At 44.9% G+C, this 16,224-nt stretch overlaps 1 protein-coding gene across 3 annotated transcripts in view; it reads right to left on the bottom strand.

The window, feature by feature from the left end:
* PROSER2 (proline and serine rich 2) overlaps positions 1-16,224 on the bottom strand; it is a 46,005-nt gene that overhangs the window by 18,775 nt on the left and 11,006 nt on the right. For all 3 annotated transcript variants that reach the window (XM_047867867.1, XM_047867865.1, XM_047867866.1), the window contains one exon: positions 5,558-5,774. In XM_047867867.1, the coding sequence (XP_047723823.1) occupies positions 5,558-5,695 (138 nt within the window). In that variant the 5' untranslated portion in view covers positions 5,696-5,774. The remainder of the gene's footprint in view (positions 1-5,557; positions 5,775-16,224) is intronic.

Here is a 16,224-nt window from a genome sequence, read left to right as displayed (position 1 = left end):
TCTAGCTTGCACTGGCTCAGAAGGAAAGTTTCTAAAGAGTAGAGATCTGGTATACCCCAGGCAACCCCTCAGCTAGTGTGTGAAAACTTTAGGATACTCTAACATCAGGCATTAATGTTTTATCTTCTTTCAAAAATAATCCTTGCTTACAAAAGAAATGCTTCTATAAATCGGAACTAGGTTATCTCTTATTTAAAGAGCCCTCCAAGAGGCGCATTTAACACCATACAACTTAGAGGCTTAAGAGCACTGTCCTTACTAGTCTTTTTGAGGTCAGGGATTAAGCAAGCAGAGAAACTACCATGGTTGATTCTTATTCTAAAAAAGATGAGCATTTTAAGGTCTTTTTGACCTGATGACTTAGAATAAACACATATAGCTCCTTTCCACAATTAGACTCCCCAAAAGTTCACAAATTTTTTAATAGTGTAGCTGGTTCTGGTGAAAGGGGCTGGCTGCTAATATATTGCTTTTGTGTGAAAGTCAAGTGCTGCACAGTTGTTTAGAAAACTTCAGGGGCGCCTGGGTGGCGCAGTCGGTTGGGCGTCCGACTTCAGCCAGGTCACGATCTCGCGGTCTGTGAGTTCGAGCCCCGCGTCGGGCTCTGGGCTGATGGCTCAGAGCCTGGAGCCTGTTTCCGATTCTGTGTCTCCCTCTCTCTCTGCCCCTCCCCCGTTCATGCTCTGTCTCTCTCTGTCCCAAAAATAAATAAACATTGAAAAAAAAAATTAAAAAAAAAAAAAAAAAGAAAACTTCAGTTCCATTTAAAGTGAAATGCCAGGGTGCCTGGGTGGCTCAGGTCATGATCCCAGGGTCGTGGGAGTGAGTCCCATGTCAGGCTCTGTGCTGACAGTGTGGAGCCTGCTTGAGATTCTCTCCCTCTCCCTCTGCCCCTCTCCCCTGCTCATGCTCTCACTTTAAAAAAACAAAAATGAGGAGCGCCTGGGTGGCTAAGTCGGTTAAGTGTCCGACTTCGGCTCAGGTCATGATCTCACAGTTCGTGGGTTCAAGCCCCATGTTGGGCTCTGTGCTGACAGCTCCGAGCCTGGAGCCTGCTTCGGATTCTGTGTCTCCCTCTTTCTCTGCCCCTCCACTGCTCACACTCTGTCTCTCTCAAATATAAACAAACATAAGAAAATGAGAAAAAAAAAGCATTGCCTAAAAATTGAAAAAAAATTTTCAGGGTGCCGGTTCTAAGGCAAATGCACAAATGTGAGGTAACAACTGAGGACAACTACTGTTGGCTCGATGATCTCCCACAAGGGAAAGTGCTTGAAAACAGGCAGGGGTCCACACAGAAGGCACTGAAACAGGACTGGGACGTGTCCACCAACAGGCAGAAATGGGTAGTCAAGTGGGGTATGTGGCAGAACTATGTGGTCACGCCCATATCATGAGAATGTAATTAAATTTTTTTAATGTTTAGTTTTGAGAGAGAGACACACACATACACACACAGCACAAGCGGGGGAGGGCAGAGAGACAGGGAGACACAGAATCCGAAGCAGGCTCCAGGCCCTGAGCTGTCAGCACAGAGCCCGATGCGGGGCTCGAACTCACAAACCATGAGATCATGACCTGAGCTGAAACCAAGAGTCAGAGGCTTAACTGACTGAGCCACCCAGGTGCCCCAATTTAATTTTTTTAAGTTTATTTTGAGAGGGAATGAGAGAGAGCAGGGGAGGGAGAGAGAGAGAGAGAGAGAGAGAGAGAGAAAGAGAGAGAGAGAATCCCAAGCAGGCTTCCTGCTGTCAGCACAGAGCCCGATGTAGGGCTTGAACTCACAAACCATGAGATCATGACCTGAGCCAAAACCAAGAGTCCAACGCTTAACTGACTGAGCCACCCAGGCACCCAAGAATATAATTTAATTGTGCACTTCCTGAAAGTAGAATCTATCACGCCGTGCCCACAATTATCCTCCACTAGGTATAGTGACGGGCACTGGGGGGAGCAGAGATGCGTCAGACACATCACCGTGCTGCTTCAGGACATTACCAGATTGAAAAGAACTGTGGAGGGTGGGCATTCTTTAAGTTCAGTTCAAAGCGTTGCCCCAGAGGGAGACTGCCAGAATTAGGAACTTTGCGAGATGCTGGGGGAAGGGGTGTTTTCCCTTTAGTCTCATCCCAAAGAAAAAAATCTGAAGACTACTAATGAGACAGAGATACCAAATCCAACAAGAGGCAGCAGGATGAAGCAGAATCACATGCAGCCTGGAAGCTACAAGGGCGCCTGCCAAAGAGGCTGGTGTTAGTAAGCCCGATTGCGTGTTGGCCAGTTCGTCCTTACGGTGTCCCTTGGAAAGAATTATTGTCCCATCACCCTCTTTTTAACTAATGAAGAAAGTAACTAATGGACAAATTCACTGAATAACTTATCCCAGGTTACAAAGGAGACAAAGTTGAATGTGAACTTGGGCTTGTCTCTAATGCCCTTGTGTTTATTACTATCCTGAGCTGATTTTTAGGATACAGACTGGTTAGTAAAAAAGAAAGTAACTTTAAATATGCATAAGGATTTTTTTTTTGAGAGAAATTATAAGTATACTGGAGAATGTCCTGCTGATGCCTATTCAACCTCACCATAAAACCTTGCAGGCCAATGCTGACAGCTCATAAATCTTTATTAGAGGTAGTTAATGTTGTCCTCACTTCCCCCACCTTGACCTCCTGATACTTATAAGTGTAAGAGATTTATAGTCTCTCTCACCTTTTGAATCTAATGATGTTTCTTTTTTTTTTTTTGATGTTTATTTTTGAGAGAGACAGAGACAGAATGCGAGTGGGCTAGGGGCAGAGCAAGAGGGAGACACAGAAGCAGAGGCAGGCTCCAGGCTCTGAGCTGTAAGCACAGAGCCCGACATGGGGCTTGAACCCACAAGCTGTGAGATCATGACCTGAGCCGAAGGTGGACGCTCAACCGACTGAGCCACCCAGGCACGTGATATTTCTACTATATTACTAACAATGGCCATGGCAGGGGCGCATGGGTGGCTCAGTCAGTTAAGCATCTGACTCTTGATCTTGGCTCAGGTCATGATCTCTCAGTTTGTGGGTTCGAGCCCTGCATCAGGCTCTGTGCTGATAGTGTCAAGCCTGCTTGGGATTCTGTCTCCTTCTCTCTTCCCCTCCCCAACTTGTGCGCTCACTCTCTCTTTCTCTCTCTCTCTCAAAATAAATAAACATAAAATCAATACCCATGACAAAAGGCTTCAAAATAAGTCACTTCTCTTTATGACTCTGGGACTGATACTTAATAGTATCCCTTAATAGGGACACTTAAGAGTACCTCCCTTCAAACAAGAGCTTTTATCCCTGAAGATGTATTCCTGTATATGACATCCTGACAAAGCATCAACATGGCGCATAGTCTCCCAATTTGCCAGATGACAGAAACTTAACATCCCGTCTGCCTATACCTACGTTCTATGGAAAGTTGTAGTTTCTATGGCAGTATCTTGTAAACTCCTGAGTTCACTTTACAGACTTGCTTCTTCCAGTAAAGACACCATGCGGGTACTCTGGTACCCGTGATCCCTCTAAGAGGCCCTTTTTCATCTTCTTCTAAGTCTTCTAAGCCTGGGTGATGATGCACCACCCAGATCACCTGCTGGGAATGAAGGACATGTTCCCCTATCTGTTGGCTGTGCACCTGGAAGGTGGCCCCCAGCTGCCAGTCAATCACACACACAAGAGAGACAGAAGGTAGTGGAGCAAAGTCATTTCCTGCCACTCCTCATGGGACATAGAGGTCATTCAAGTCCTGTATGTCTTTGGAGCATGTGAGTGTGAGCCACCCTTAAGACTTGATGAAAGAGGGCATTAACTGGTTAGCATGAAGAGTGACCCTATGTGACCAGGACAGAGATTCAAACACAGCAGCTTTCCTTTCTGAAATTCAGAGCACTTGACATGCGTGGGATTGTGGTCTCTCCCAGGAGGAGATGGAGGGGGGTTATTTATTATTTCATTCTCCTACAAAACAGGCCATGCTACGAAGCAAGCTAAGAGACCAAGTTCAACAAGAAAATAATTCAAATACCCTGACTGCTAACATGCTACACCCATTTCTTTAGCTACCATGGGGCGTCTGAGAAAACTCGACACTGTTTCCCATCACCACTGGCACGGGTGGTCCCGTAGACTATAGGACCTAAGTCACCACCTCAAGTCCTAGAAATACCGTCTACAGGGGGACCTGGGTGGCTTAGTCGGCCGAGCGTCTGACTTTTGATTTTGGCTCAAGTCATGATCCCAGGGTGGTGGTATTGAGCCCCATGTTGGGCTCTGTGCTAAGCAGGGAGACTGCTTAAGATTTTCTCTCTCCCTCTCCCTAGCTTGTGCACTCTGTCTCTTTAAAATAAAACAAAAAATGGGGGTGCCTGAGTGGCTCAGTCAGTTGAGCATCTGGCTTCAGCTCAGGTCATGATCTCACTGTTTGCGAGTTCAAGCCCCATGTCTGGCTCTGTGCTGACAGCTCAGAGCCTGGAACCTGCTTCAGATTCTGTGTCTCCCTGCCCCTCCCCTGCGTGCACTCTGTCTCTCTACCTCTCAAAAATAAATAAACATTAAAAAAATTAAGAAAAAGAATTTTTTTAATATTAAAAAAAAAAGAAACACCATCTACCAAGCAGGCTGCTTCGTGATACTTTGGAGCATACACTCTGCTAATTACTGCCAAGTTCATCTGTCATTTCTACATACTTCTCCATTATTAAGGACTTCTAGTTTCCTGGATATTCAGAGAGTAATTTGTACTATATTTTTTCTTCTGGTGAATGAAATCAGATAACATTTCATGTTACTATGATGGTTTAAAAGAACATATAAGTAGGAGTCTATAAATTCTATCATTACTATTAACTGCTCTCTACACCATATGTATCTGTCTTATATTCAACACAACTGGGGTTAATTTTAGGGCTGAAGGAAGTTCTGCTCCCACTAGAAGGGCCTGAGATAAACAACAGAGACCATTCGCAGTGCAGCCAAGATTAACTCGCTCCTGTCCTTCCCTCTATGAAAACAAACGTCTCTCTCCTGCAACATGAGTATCTTGAGGGGCAAGGGGTGCAGACGGGTCACCTTTAAAGCTAAATGTCCTTTCTGTGAACGTCCCCAAAGCTTTCTCAGGCTGTGTAAGGGCCTGGATCCTGAGAGAGATGGATGCAAAAGCACTTGTATTTGCAAAGAGGTAAAAATCCGCTTCGAAGTGAATTTGCTTTGCCCCGTGAGGCGCTTCTCTCCTTTCAACCCTCCGCAAGCTGAACTGCAGCAGGCCCCCGCCGGTGTCCTACGGCCTTCGGGGCAGGGTCCTCTCGGCGGCCGGGTCACCGGCCACCACTGCGAGATCCGCCTGGCTGCCGAGCGCAAGGCTCGGCATCTGTGCAGACCCTACGACGATGACGAATCAGATGCCACCTGACAGAGCACGGATGCGGAGGAGACGCCGCCGAGCTAGCGAACCCAAGAGGATGCCCCGAGACGTGCCTCCGGGAGGCGGGGGGCCGGCACAGAATCAGCCAGCCGCCGCGGCGGGGCCAACGGTCACTCACCAGCGTGACACTCCTGGAGCGGGAACCGCTGCTTCCGCTCTCCAAGCTGCCCCCTCGGCTCAAGTCGCCGAGCCTGCCACCGGGTGACGCGTCCGGCTCCATCTCCGAAGACTCTGACTGCTGGCGGCTAACAGGCATCCCCGCGGACCCCCGGGCCCCCGGGCCGCTCACAGGGAGTGGGGAAGGGGCCCGCGTCCCATGCTGAAGCAGCAGCTACCTGTGGAGAAATGGAGCACAGGCGGACAGGGTTAGGGAGCCCGGGCCTCAGTCCCAAGACGAAAGGCTGGGCGTGGGTCACGGTCATCGGGATTCACAGCCTCGACCATCAAGACAAAGGGAATCAGGGGCGCCTGGGTGGCTCAGTTGGTTAAGCATCGGGCTCTTGACTTGGGCCCAGGTCATGATCTCATGGGTCGTGAGTTTGAGCCCCGCATCGGGCTCTTGGCTGACAGCGTGGAGCCTGCTTGGGATTCTCTCCCTGTCTCTCCACCCCTCCCCTGCTCTCTCTCTCTCTCTCTAAAAATAAATAAACTCTAAAAAGACAAAGGGAATTATGAGACCCTAAGTTAATTTTTGTTTGCTCATTTTCATTTCTCCTTTATATCCCTTTCCATTAGGAAGATGTAAGAATCATTTTTAATAGGCTTTATTTTTTATTAAAAAATTTTAAATTATTATGTTGATTTAGAGAGAGAGACAGACATGAGTTGGGGAGGGACAAAGAATGAGGGAGACACAGAATCCAAAGCAGGCTCCAGGCTCTGAGCTGTCAGCACAGAGCCTGACATGGGGCTCAAAGCCACGAACTGTGAGGTCATGACCTGAGCTGAAGTCGGACACTCAACCGACTGAGCCACCCAGGCACCCCAAGTTATTTACTTTTTTAATGTTTATTTTTGAGAGAGAGAGAGAGAGAGAGAGAGATGGAGGGAGGGAGGGAGAGCACAAGCAGGGGAGGGGCAGAGAGCCAGGAAGAGAATCCTTTTTAAGGAAAAGATGGATGGATGCACTAACAATGACTTTGGTGCTGGAAATTTGATAATGTTCTGACCCCCTCCTTTATACCTAGGGCCAGCACCTTCATGCACCTTCACACTCAGATTCAGGATTTCCCTGTGCTGATTATTGATTCTAGTCTTTTCCACCTCAGACACCACAAAATTATGGTTCCTTTCCAGCTTCACTGCAGTTCAGAGTTGAGCAAAGTGACAAGTTAGGAAATTGTGAAAGGAAGTCTGGTTGACATCTCTGAGATTCTAGACTCTCTGGAGGCTGTGATGCTCTTGCAATTTCTACATAAGATACTAAGGTACCTTAAGTTAACACAACAAGGAAGTTCATATTTTTACTTTCAGGAACAAAGACATTGAAATTCCCCCTATCAGCCCCTTAGTTTCATACTCTGACTCTTTTAGCAGGAAATTCAGCTCAGTCTCTGAACAATGGACAATTGAGTTCAACAAAACCTTCTAGAAGACCAAACAAGATTAATAGGGAATAAGGGAGTAAGCCTCTTGTGGAGGCTTATGGCAAGTGGAGAGATACAAGCCCACGTTCTTCCTTCCTACACTGAAAATACTGCCAGGTGGCCTTACAAGCCCCTTTAAGAATACTGAGGGGTATGTGAGCTCAGAGATCCATCAGCACAACTGTGTGTGTCTGTGTGTGTGTGTGTGTTTCTATTTTTAATAGAAACATGAACATCTGCGGAGAAAGCTCAATCAGTACTGAACACCTTTAGGTGGACTTTGTCACTTAAGACTTCAAAAATTACGGGGCACCTAGGTGGCTCAGTCAGTTAAGCGTCCAACTTTGACTCAGGTCATGATGTTGCAGTTCGTGGGTTTGAGCCCTGCATCACGTTCTGTGCTGACAGCTTAGAGCCTGGAACCTGCTTCAGATTCTGTGTCCCCCCCCCTCTCTGCCCTTCCCCTGCTCACTCTCTCAGAAATAAATAAACATTTAAAAAACTAAAAACACTTCAAAAATTACTGTGAGATCTTTTAGGGAAATCCCAAAGGTGTTAGAACAGCTCAAAAATGGAACTAGTCCTCTTGGTTTCTCTTCATTCTTCAGGTGAATCAGCCCAACTCAACTGGCAATTTAAGAGCAAGGCTAGGGAACAGAAGATTCTGGGCATATATGCACTTTTTGAAAGTTGGCCATTATTCCAAATGTTAAAACAAGAAGACTTAAGAAGACATTAAAAGTTTAAAATTTTTTTAATAGTAAGCAAGCCTCAACAATACACAGACCTTATCTAAACTGTCCACACAGCCAGTAACATTCCCCATCACTGGGACTGTGAGTAGCCAGGGCCTGGGTGAGGTGGGCAGGAAATGTGAGAAGCACGCGGATGCTTCAATTCTTTCTGATCTGCACATTCCTACCCACTGACTCTGCTCTAGTTCCTTCCTGAACTACAGTTAAGTCATGCTCCAAGGAAAGGAGGGAGATGTGGGTCACTAAGTTCCCCAGATACAACAGGGGGATGCAAGATGGGCCAGTGAGATGCTGATTCAGCCCCATGTGAGGCAGGAACCAGGTGGAATTGCCTCGTCCACGGGGAAAGATCTGGAATTTTGTGCTTGTGCGCAGTAAGAGCAGCATCTGAGGCGCTCACAGGATGGCCGTGGGGTGCTAACTTAGCACACCACTCGAGAGCAGACCTCTCTCTTGTGTTCCTACACTTTTAAAAGCTATTCTGACATGGTAAAACTATAACCTTGAGACTTTGACAAATTACTGCCTTGAAAGAACATGAGGAAGCTAACCAGCATTCCCCGGAAGGCAGAGGTTGTCGGGGAGAGAGTGAAAACCATGGTCTGATGTCCTTCACAGGCTCCATGTGGCAATCTTCTGTGGTCTCTGAAGGATTAAGAACGAGGGGCTCCCTGGTCCTAGTTCCCTAGCAACTGAAATATGAAATCCATGGCGGTCCGCGGTGGAGAGAGCTAAGTTTTCTGAAGAGGAAGGGCAAAGAAGCAGCCCTCTCTCCTTCTCCAGTCTGGCCTGGAAAGGGAATGGAAGGAGAGAAGTAGCACGCCACACGGGGCAGACAGGTTTGACAGGAGTGACCACAGCTAGGAATCCGGGATGGTCATTACCACCCTAAAATATTTAGCCTCCTTGTCCAACCATGGGTTCACTCTTTGGGTTTGCAAACAGCGTACTTCACAACAAGGGAGACGAAGAGACCCCACAGGTGAAGAAGCTTCTACCAGAGGAGCAGAATCAGCCTTGCTGAGAAGTCCCGACAGGCCCAACATCACCTGAGCTGGAATTTGAGACACGTGTGCTCATTTCCTGTTTATTCTCTCATACCTCCTGCGCTTATCTCTCATTATTTACTAGTTACGTCCTTCTCTGGAGAGGTCTAGTATATCAGTTGAGCAGAGAGAAGGAGGTCAAGGCCACAACTGATCTACAGTCTTAGTAAATCTCCATCTGCCAAGCATTGCGGGTGGGGAGGACAGGGGCTATTTGGGGTTGCGGGACCTGGTGGGGCTGGTGGGGCTGTGGGACTTTAGGCAAGTGAACACCCTCCGGTGAGTGCACTGGAGACAAGGGAGGAAGGCAGCTCCTCTTCTTCATCTTCCCCATGCATTCCAGAAAGACCTACAATGACCTGGAGGCATCAAGCATGAAGCCCACCTTCACCGTCACCCCGCCCCATCTCAGTTCCAAATAGCTACAGTCAGGTGTACAGAACAGCCTCAGGAGCTAGGTCTTTCCATCATGCATCCGAAAGCACCCCAACCTCCAAAGATGAATGATGCCAGTCAAAGCCCATCCACAGACGTGGTGACTTTTGGCTGTGGCACACACACCCAGCTTGGGAGATGTCCCTGAGGCCTGCCCCTCCCTACCACTCGCCATCAACCAGCAGCCAGCCCTCCTGTACTTCTTCAGATGGATCCACCCCTTTTCTAGTCCCACCACCAAGTTTGGGACCAGTTTCCCCGGTGCCCACGTGATGGCAAAGCCAGCTAACTGCTGTCCTAGCGTCTCCATCTCCCTTCTTCCCTGTGCTGTTGCTGTGTTCTCACGGGATTAATCCTGGAACAGCACTTTGACCATTCTCCTAAAAGCAATCAACTTTAACCCATTCCCAAAAAGGCTTCATAATTCAAGTTTTTTCCCTACCAATCAATACATGCTTCAATTTGAGGCCTACCTTCCTCTCTGGCCTAAGCATATTCTTTAGATGTTTGCTATTTTCCTACTTCACAGTGAGCAGACAACAAATTGATGGGTAAGAGTCACCTTTTCCACAGAGGAACCTGATACAGGCACTGGTTTTTAATTCAGCGAGGTATCTGACCTAGACCTACTGAACGTATTTGTGAGGGTAAAGCCTGAGCATGTGTATTTTTTTCTGTTTTGAATGCTGCATATACTCACGATCCAATAAATAATCTATTTCAGGGGCAATAAAAGCAGTTATCAAGTTATTTTCCTAGTTCACCTAAGAGATGATATAAAGACTTTGAAACTGCTGTGGCCATAAGGCTGGAACAGAAAAACGTGAGAGATTAAAGGGAAGGGATTTTGAAATTTTCATGACTAACAGGCAGGGCGGGAGTACAGTTCAAGAACAAAAAGAGAAGTGAACCGCGGCCGCCAAAATGCGAAACAGACTAAGGACCAAAAACTGTCCACTGAACCCACCAACCAAGGTGACCTTATAAAGAGCTAGCAGTACAGAGACAGTCGAGCGGAAAGCACACGACAGCAGACGAACGCGGGGACGGAGGAGTGGGGTGCATAGTGAACTGTTTTAGAAGCTGGGGTGTGATGTCCGGAGCGGGGGTGGGTGAAATAGGTGATGGGGATTAAGGAGTGCACTTGTTGTGATGAGCGCCAGGTACAGGAAGTGCTGAATCACTGTATCATACACCTGAAACTAATGTAACACTGTATGTGAACTCCCTGGAATTAAAATTTAAAAAGTTGAGGTGTGACGGGAAGGACAAAAAGGCAGTAGCTACAGGAACTACTGGGTTGGAGAAAGGTATTTTGACTCATCGGTTTTGTTTACCTATTTTGTTTTGCTTTTAGGACTAGGAGAAACCTACTGATTAGCTACGAGGCGAGGCGAGAGAAGGTAAGCAAAGCCCCATGGAGAAACCCTCATTTCCAGGGTCTGCTGGACGAGATAGCCTGGTTGGCCCGTTGAAATGGTTTTCAGATGCGGAATGCGGTATGAAATACCTCCGAGGACTCTCTCTTCCTGGCAGAAGGAAACTGTCCCATCATACAAAATGACCTACCCTGGTCATTTAAAAAAGAACCAAATTGAGCTTTTTTTTTTTAAAGAAAAAAAAAAATTCATAGCAATTTAAAAACTCAAGTGGATGGGGGTAAACAGAAGATTTAGCATAGCTGAAGTGTTGGACAAATTTAATATTAGGCATAATTTTTTATAAACTTTACAAAGGATGAGGGGAGAACTTCTTTTAACCCAAATTTAAGGTATCTATAAACAACTACAGCAAACATCACACTTAATGACAAAAACTACAGCGAACCTCACTCTTAATGACCAAACATTAAAACCATTCCCATTATTACCACTGCTGTCCTCTACTGCATAGTGTATTTTAAGTACTACCCCACCTATAAGGCAAGAAAAAAAAAATGCATAAGGATCAAAAAGGAAGAAACAAAAATGTCAGTATTTACAGGTAATTATGGTATTTGTAGAAAACTCCAAAAATCTCATAAATTATTAGCATCAACAAGTGTGTTTTACAAAGTCACTAGATATAAATTAATATATAATAAAGTCAATTTCTATATGCTAGCCAGAAACAATAACTAAAAAAAACATTTAAAATAACATAAAATAAAAAATAATAATATAAAACAAAATTGCACAAAGTATATATGTGTATATGTATATATTACTTAGAAATAGGTGTAACAAAAAAAAATAAATTTAACAAAAAATGTGCAAACTTTTTTGGAAAAAATAATAAAATATTATTGAAAGTCACTAAGGAACTAATAAAGAGATAACCACATTCAGGACTAAAAGAGTCAATACCATAAAAATGAGCTGTTCTCCTAAAATTGAATTGCACTGAAGCTATAGATGTGGGTTGTCTAATGAACTCTGGTCATATGTAATTATTTAAATTTAAAGTAATGTTTTGTTTTGTTGTTTTTTTAGAGAGAGAAAGAGAGAGAGAGAGACCGAGTGCAAGTGGGGGAAGGGCAGAGGGGGACAGAGAATCTCAAGCAGGCTCCACTCAGCACGGAGCCCCACGTAGGGCTTGATCCCACAATCCTGGGATCATGACCCGAGCCAAAATCGAGAGTAGGATGCTCGACTGACTGAGCCACCCAGGAGCCCCTAAATTTAAATTAACTAAAATTAAATTAAAATATTCAGTCCCTCAGCTGCACTAGCTGTATGTCAAGCAATAATTACTGGAAAATTTCCATCATCCTAGAAAGTTCTATTGGACAGTGGAGCTAATAGAATAATCAAAATCACAACAGAGCTATTCTTAGAGAAATCCAACAGGCTAGTTTTCTAATTTTTTAGAGACTTAAAAAAAGGAGAAAAAATGTATTTGGAAGAACAAAGAGCCACGAACAACCAGAAGACGCCTATATTTCTTAATTTGTACTTTAACTTGGAGAGTTTTTATTTTTATAAAGTTGTATTCATCAATCTTTTGGTTTATACCTCATGGGTTCTGCAGACTTAGAAAGGCCTTTCCTATTCTAAGGATGTCAAGAAAACACTTCCTATATGTTCTATCTAGCATTTTTATGGTTTCACTTTTCCTATTTAAAGATTGGATCCAACTTGAATTTACATGGTGTGAAGTGTGAAGGAGAGCTCTATTTCCCCACAGTTATGCAGTTACTCAAATGCCATGAATTGAAAAATGCATCTTTTCCACTGTTTTGAAATACTAAATGTTATTTCTAAATGTTTACATGGTAGGTTCTATTTCTGAATTTCCTATTCTGCTCCGTTGATATTTCTATTCATGAGGACTCAAAAAACACAAATCCTCAGGTGAAAATTGCAATTGCAATGAATCTATCTATATAAAAATGAAAGACACTATAAGCAATGCTAACAGAAAAGAGGCAGGCTGGTAGACGACGGTTTACCCTCTCATAAAAGGAAGTGATAGCTAGAATATACAAAATATTCTTGTGAACCAACAGTAACAAGACAGGAAACTCATCAGGAAAAAAATAAATAAGGAATATGATTAAGCAGTTCACAGAGAAGAAATCCAAGTGACTAAGAAGTGAGAGATGTTTAATGTTACTGGTGAACAAAAGAATTAGAAGTTAAAACTATTAACTATTAAAACTACCATATGCCATTATTTATACCTACTGGATTGGCAAAAATTAGATAACTAAAAAATAACAAATACCAGCAAGAATGTGGGGCAACAGGAACCTTCATGTCCCATGGTTGGGGACTGTGAAATTAATACCACCCCTCCATGGAGCCGTCTGGCAGTGCTTAATTAGTGAAACTACGTCCTATGATCCAAAAATCCCACTGCTCAGTTTACGCCGTCGGAATTCTCCAGGAATACAGGGGAACCTTGCTTGCTGCGGAGTAGAGCTGGTGGGAATCTAGATTCGTCGCCCACTCGGGACTCCAAGAATAATCAAACCCTGGTAGACGCTTTTCCTATGCAATACTGTATACCAGTCAGAAGCAATCAACTGGACAGTGGCAGGGAGAAGTCTTGAAATGTATTCAGTGAAACGTTATAATCAGATTCTTAGCACAATTCCATTTACATCAATTTCCCACCCACACACAAAACACTGTATTTTACACCCATACCCAGGGACACAGGCCAGTGGCAGGGACAGGTGGGCACATGACTGTCCTAGAGTATACACCTGCTTGTACCTCACTCCTACTGCTGGAGAAACAGAAAAGGAAGATGACCTGGAAGTTTGGAGAGGAATGATTGATCAGATCATTGGATCACCTGGGAAACGTGTGAAAGGTCCGGCATCTAAGGAAATGATGCGGGACAGATGGGTTCCGACTTAATGACGGAAGAAGAGAGACCTGTGTAGTCTAGAAACCCCAAGGCAATGCAGGAGGGAAGTGCTTTCAAAGGAAGGAGAAACCACTTAAGATAAACTTTTCTTGGATTACAATTTAGCTCGAAATTAACCGCGGAAAGGTTGATTTGATCCAGTTTACCGAAGAATCGAAGCTGGAACAAATATATGAAGTTCCCTCACCTTCAACTATTCAGCTTTATACCCACTAGGTGGGGGAAGGGAATCACACCTTACAAGAAAGACTCAGATGCCCTCCAGACAGGCTACACAAAACCACAAGGGTGATCGCTGCCTTTGTTAGTGCTGAACATGAATGGAAAAACTATCCATCTTAACCGAGTGATGTGGAACTAATTTTGCTCAGTGTGCCTTTGTGACACTTTCTAAAAAAGAGAACTGCCCCCACTCTTTACCAGGGTAAACTCTTCATAAAAGAGAAGACCCGGATTGTGTCCTAGGATGCTGAACCCCACGGACCTGTGGTTCAGACCCTCACTCTGTCTAGATGCCACCTACCAACAGTGCTAAGATTCAGCCAGCAGAAGCACAGCTTAGCTGGGAAAGGGACAGAAATAATCCTAGAGACAGCCCCCTTCCCACGTCAGGCTGTGCAGGAGGGAGGGTCAGTGTGCACACCCATGAGTAACGGGCAGAATCACTCTCCACACTGAGTCCGTCAGCTCAGTCCCCCTACGTCCACTCACAGGAATTCTGTAAAGACTTGTTCCAAAACGTAGGAAAACAATCTTAGGAAAGTAATTATCTTTAAAGCTCTCTCCCAAGAAATCTCAATATGATGATTTAAAAGCCAAGCTCTTTCAAAGGTATGGGGGGGGGGGGAGGTTCTGACCTTCAAGAACATTAAAAATGAACGAGTTTCACAGTGGGAACTGTTTCTGAGTCACCACAGCTCATTATCATGAATGGGCTTTTTCATATGGGTAAGCAGTGGGTGAAAATAAAGAGAACAGCCATTTTTACTGGAATGTACACACTCCTAGATGAAATAATCAGTAAACACAAAATAGCCATTGTTGGCCTTAATGCTAGTAGCTCTGCACAACATTCATTCATCTGAACACAAAAGGAGATGATAGGCACTTAGCTCTGATTTACTCAAACAAAAACGGCAGGAGTCCTACTTTTTTCATTCCTATCTGGTTCTGCCTTAATTCCTACTTTTATATAAATAGCGTGTGTTAAAAATGAGTTTTTTATAACAAGAAATTAACTAGAAGATGAAGCTATGAATGATACCAACTCTTTACTTTTTTTTGAGTTTATTTATTTTGAAAGAAAAAGAGAACAAGCTCAGGTGAGGGGCAGAGAGAGAGAGAGAGAGAGAGAGAGAATCCCAAGCAGGCCCCATGCTGTCAAGTGCAGAGCCTGACTCACGGCTTGATTCCGGGAACCATGCGTGAGATCATGACCTGAGCTGAAATCAAGAGTCAGATGCTTAACCAACTGAGCCACGCAGGGGCCCCTTTATTTTATTTTATTTTTTAAGATTTCATTTTTAAGTAATCTCTACATCCAAAGTGGAGCTCAAATTTACAGCCCTGGGATCAAGAGTTGCACAGTCCACTGACTGAGCCACCCAGGCGCTCCCTCTATTGTTTTATTAACCCAATCCAGAAGTGAGACAGAAACTGAATACAGATATTCTCTTTTCTATTATTCAACTTAATTAGGGCTTTAACAGAAATTCTTAGACTAAACGAACCCTTTCATTTCTCCCCTAAAAATAATGTACCAGGCTGACTCCCTAAAAATGACTTCACGGCGGGTATTGCAGCACGTGGGGGTCTCTGAGAACAGCTCCGCTTCCGCCTTGCGCCCCGCGCCGCGCCGCGCAGACGCACACAGAGACGCGGCGTGGAGCCCTTGCTGGTCCTGCACATGCTCTTTTGAGTTGTCGACTCTCAATATCCTTGTTAAAAATAAAACACGCAGGACAGGCTTCGCCAGTGAGTTGTAAGGACCGAAACAAGCCTTCTAAAACCCAGGATTACTTCTCCCACCACAGGCCCGCCAGAGCTCGGAGGTTTTCGGCTTCCCGATCTGTACTGCCAAGGGACCCACCTATCTGTAACACGGGGCTTACGGCGCCTCCAGCCCCGGCCCAACCTGGTCTCGTCCACCCTGTTTGCTACAATAGAAACATTTTATCTGCCTGGTCCGCGTAATGTTCTGGGCAGGCTTGAGCCAGGTTTTGACGGGCTCCCCTGTTGCTTTCCTCCAAAGCCTCGCTCAGAAACGCAACCAGACCTTCTCAAACCCTGCTTCCTGCTGCTGCTCATCACTGGCCTCTCCACCAGCTCCTTCAGGACCCACTGCTTGTATTTCACCTCTCGTTGACGACCTCTTGCTATCTCTTGGTCGCTCTGATGCGTCAGATCACATCCGGTTTCGCTATGCAGGGAATTCTTTTTTTCTTCGATTAGACTACAAGAGCCTCGTGAGCAAAGCTCGCTCGCTCTCTCCCTCTTTTTCAGTGTAACCACGGGACTTTGGAAAACATTTGCCACAAAATAGAGACTTACTATTCAGTCCTTAACAAAATTTACATGTTAAAACCATCTTATTATTTTTTAAGTTAT

This window comes from Prionailurus viverrinus, chromosome B4 (assembly GCF_022837055.1).
Source record: "Prionailurus viverrinus isolate Anna chromosome B4, UM_Priviv_1.0, whole genome shotgun sequence".
Taxonomy (NCBI): Eukaryota; Metazoa; Chordata; class Mammalia; order Carnivora; family Felidae; genus Prionailurus; species Prionailurus viverrinus.
The sequence above is the reverse complement of the archived record's forward strand: the minus strand, read 5'-3'. Positions and strand labels throughout refer to the sequence as shown.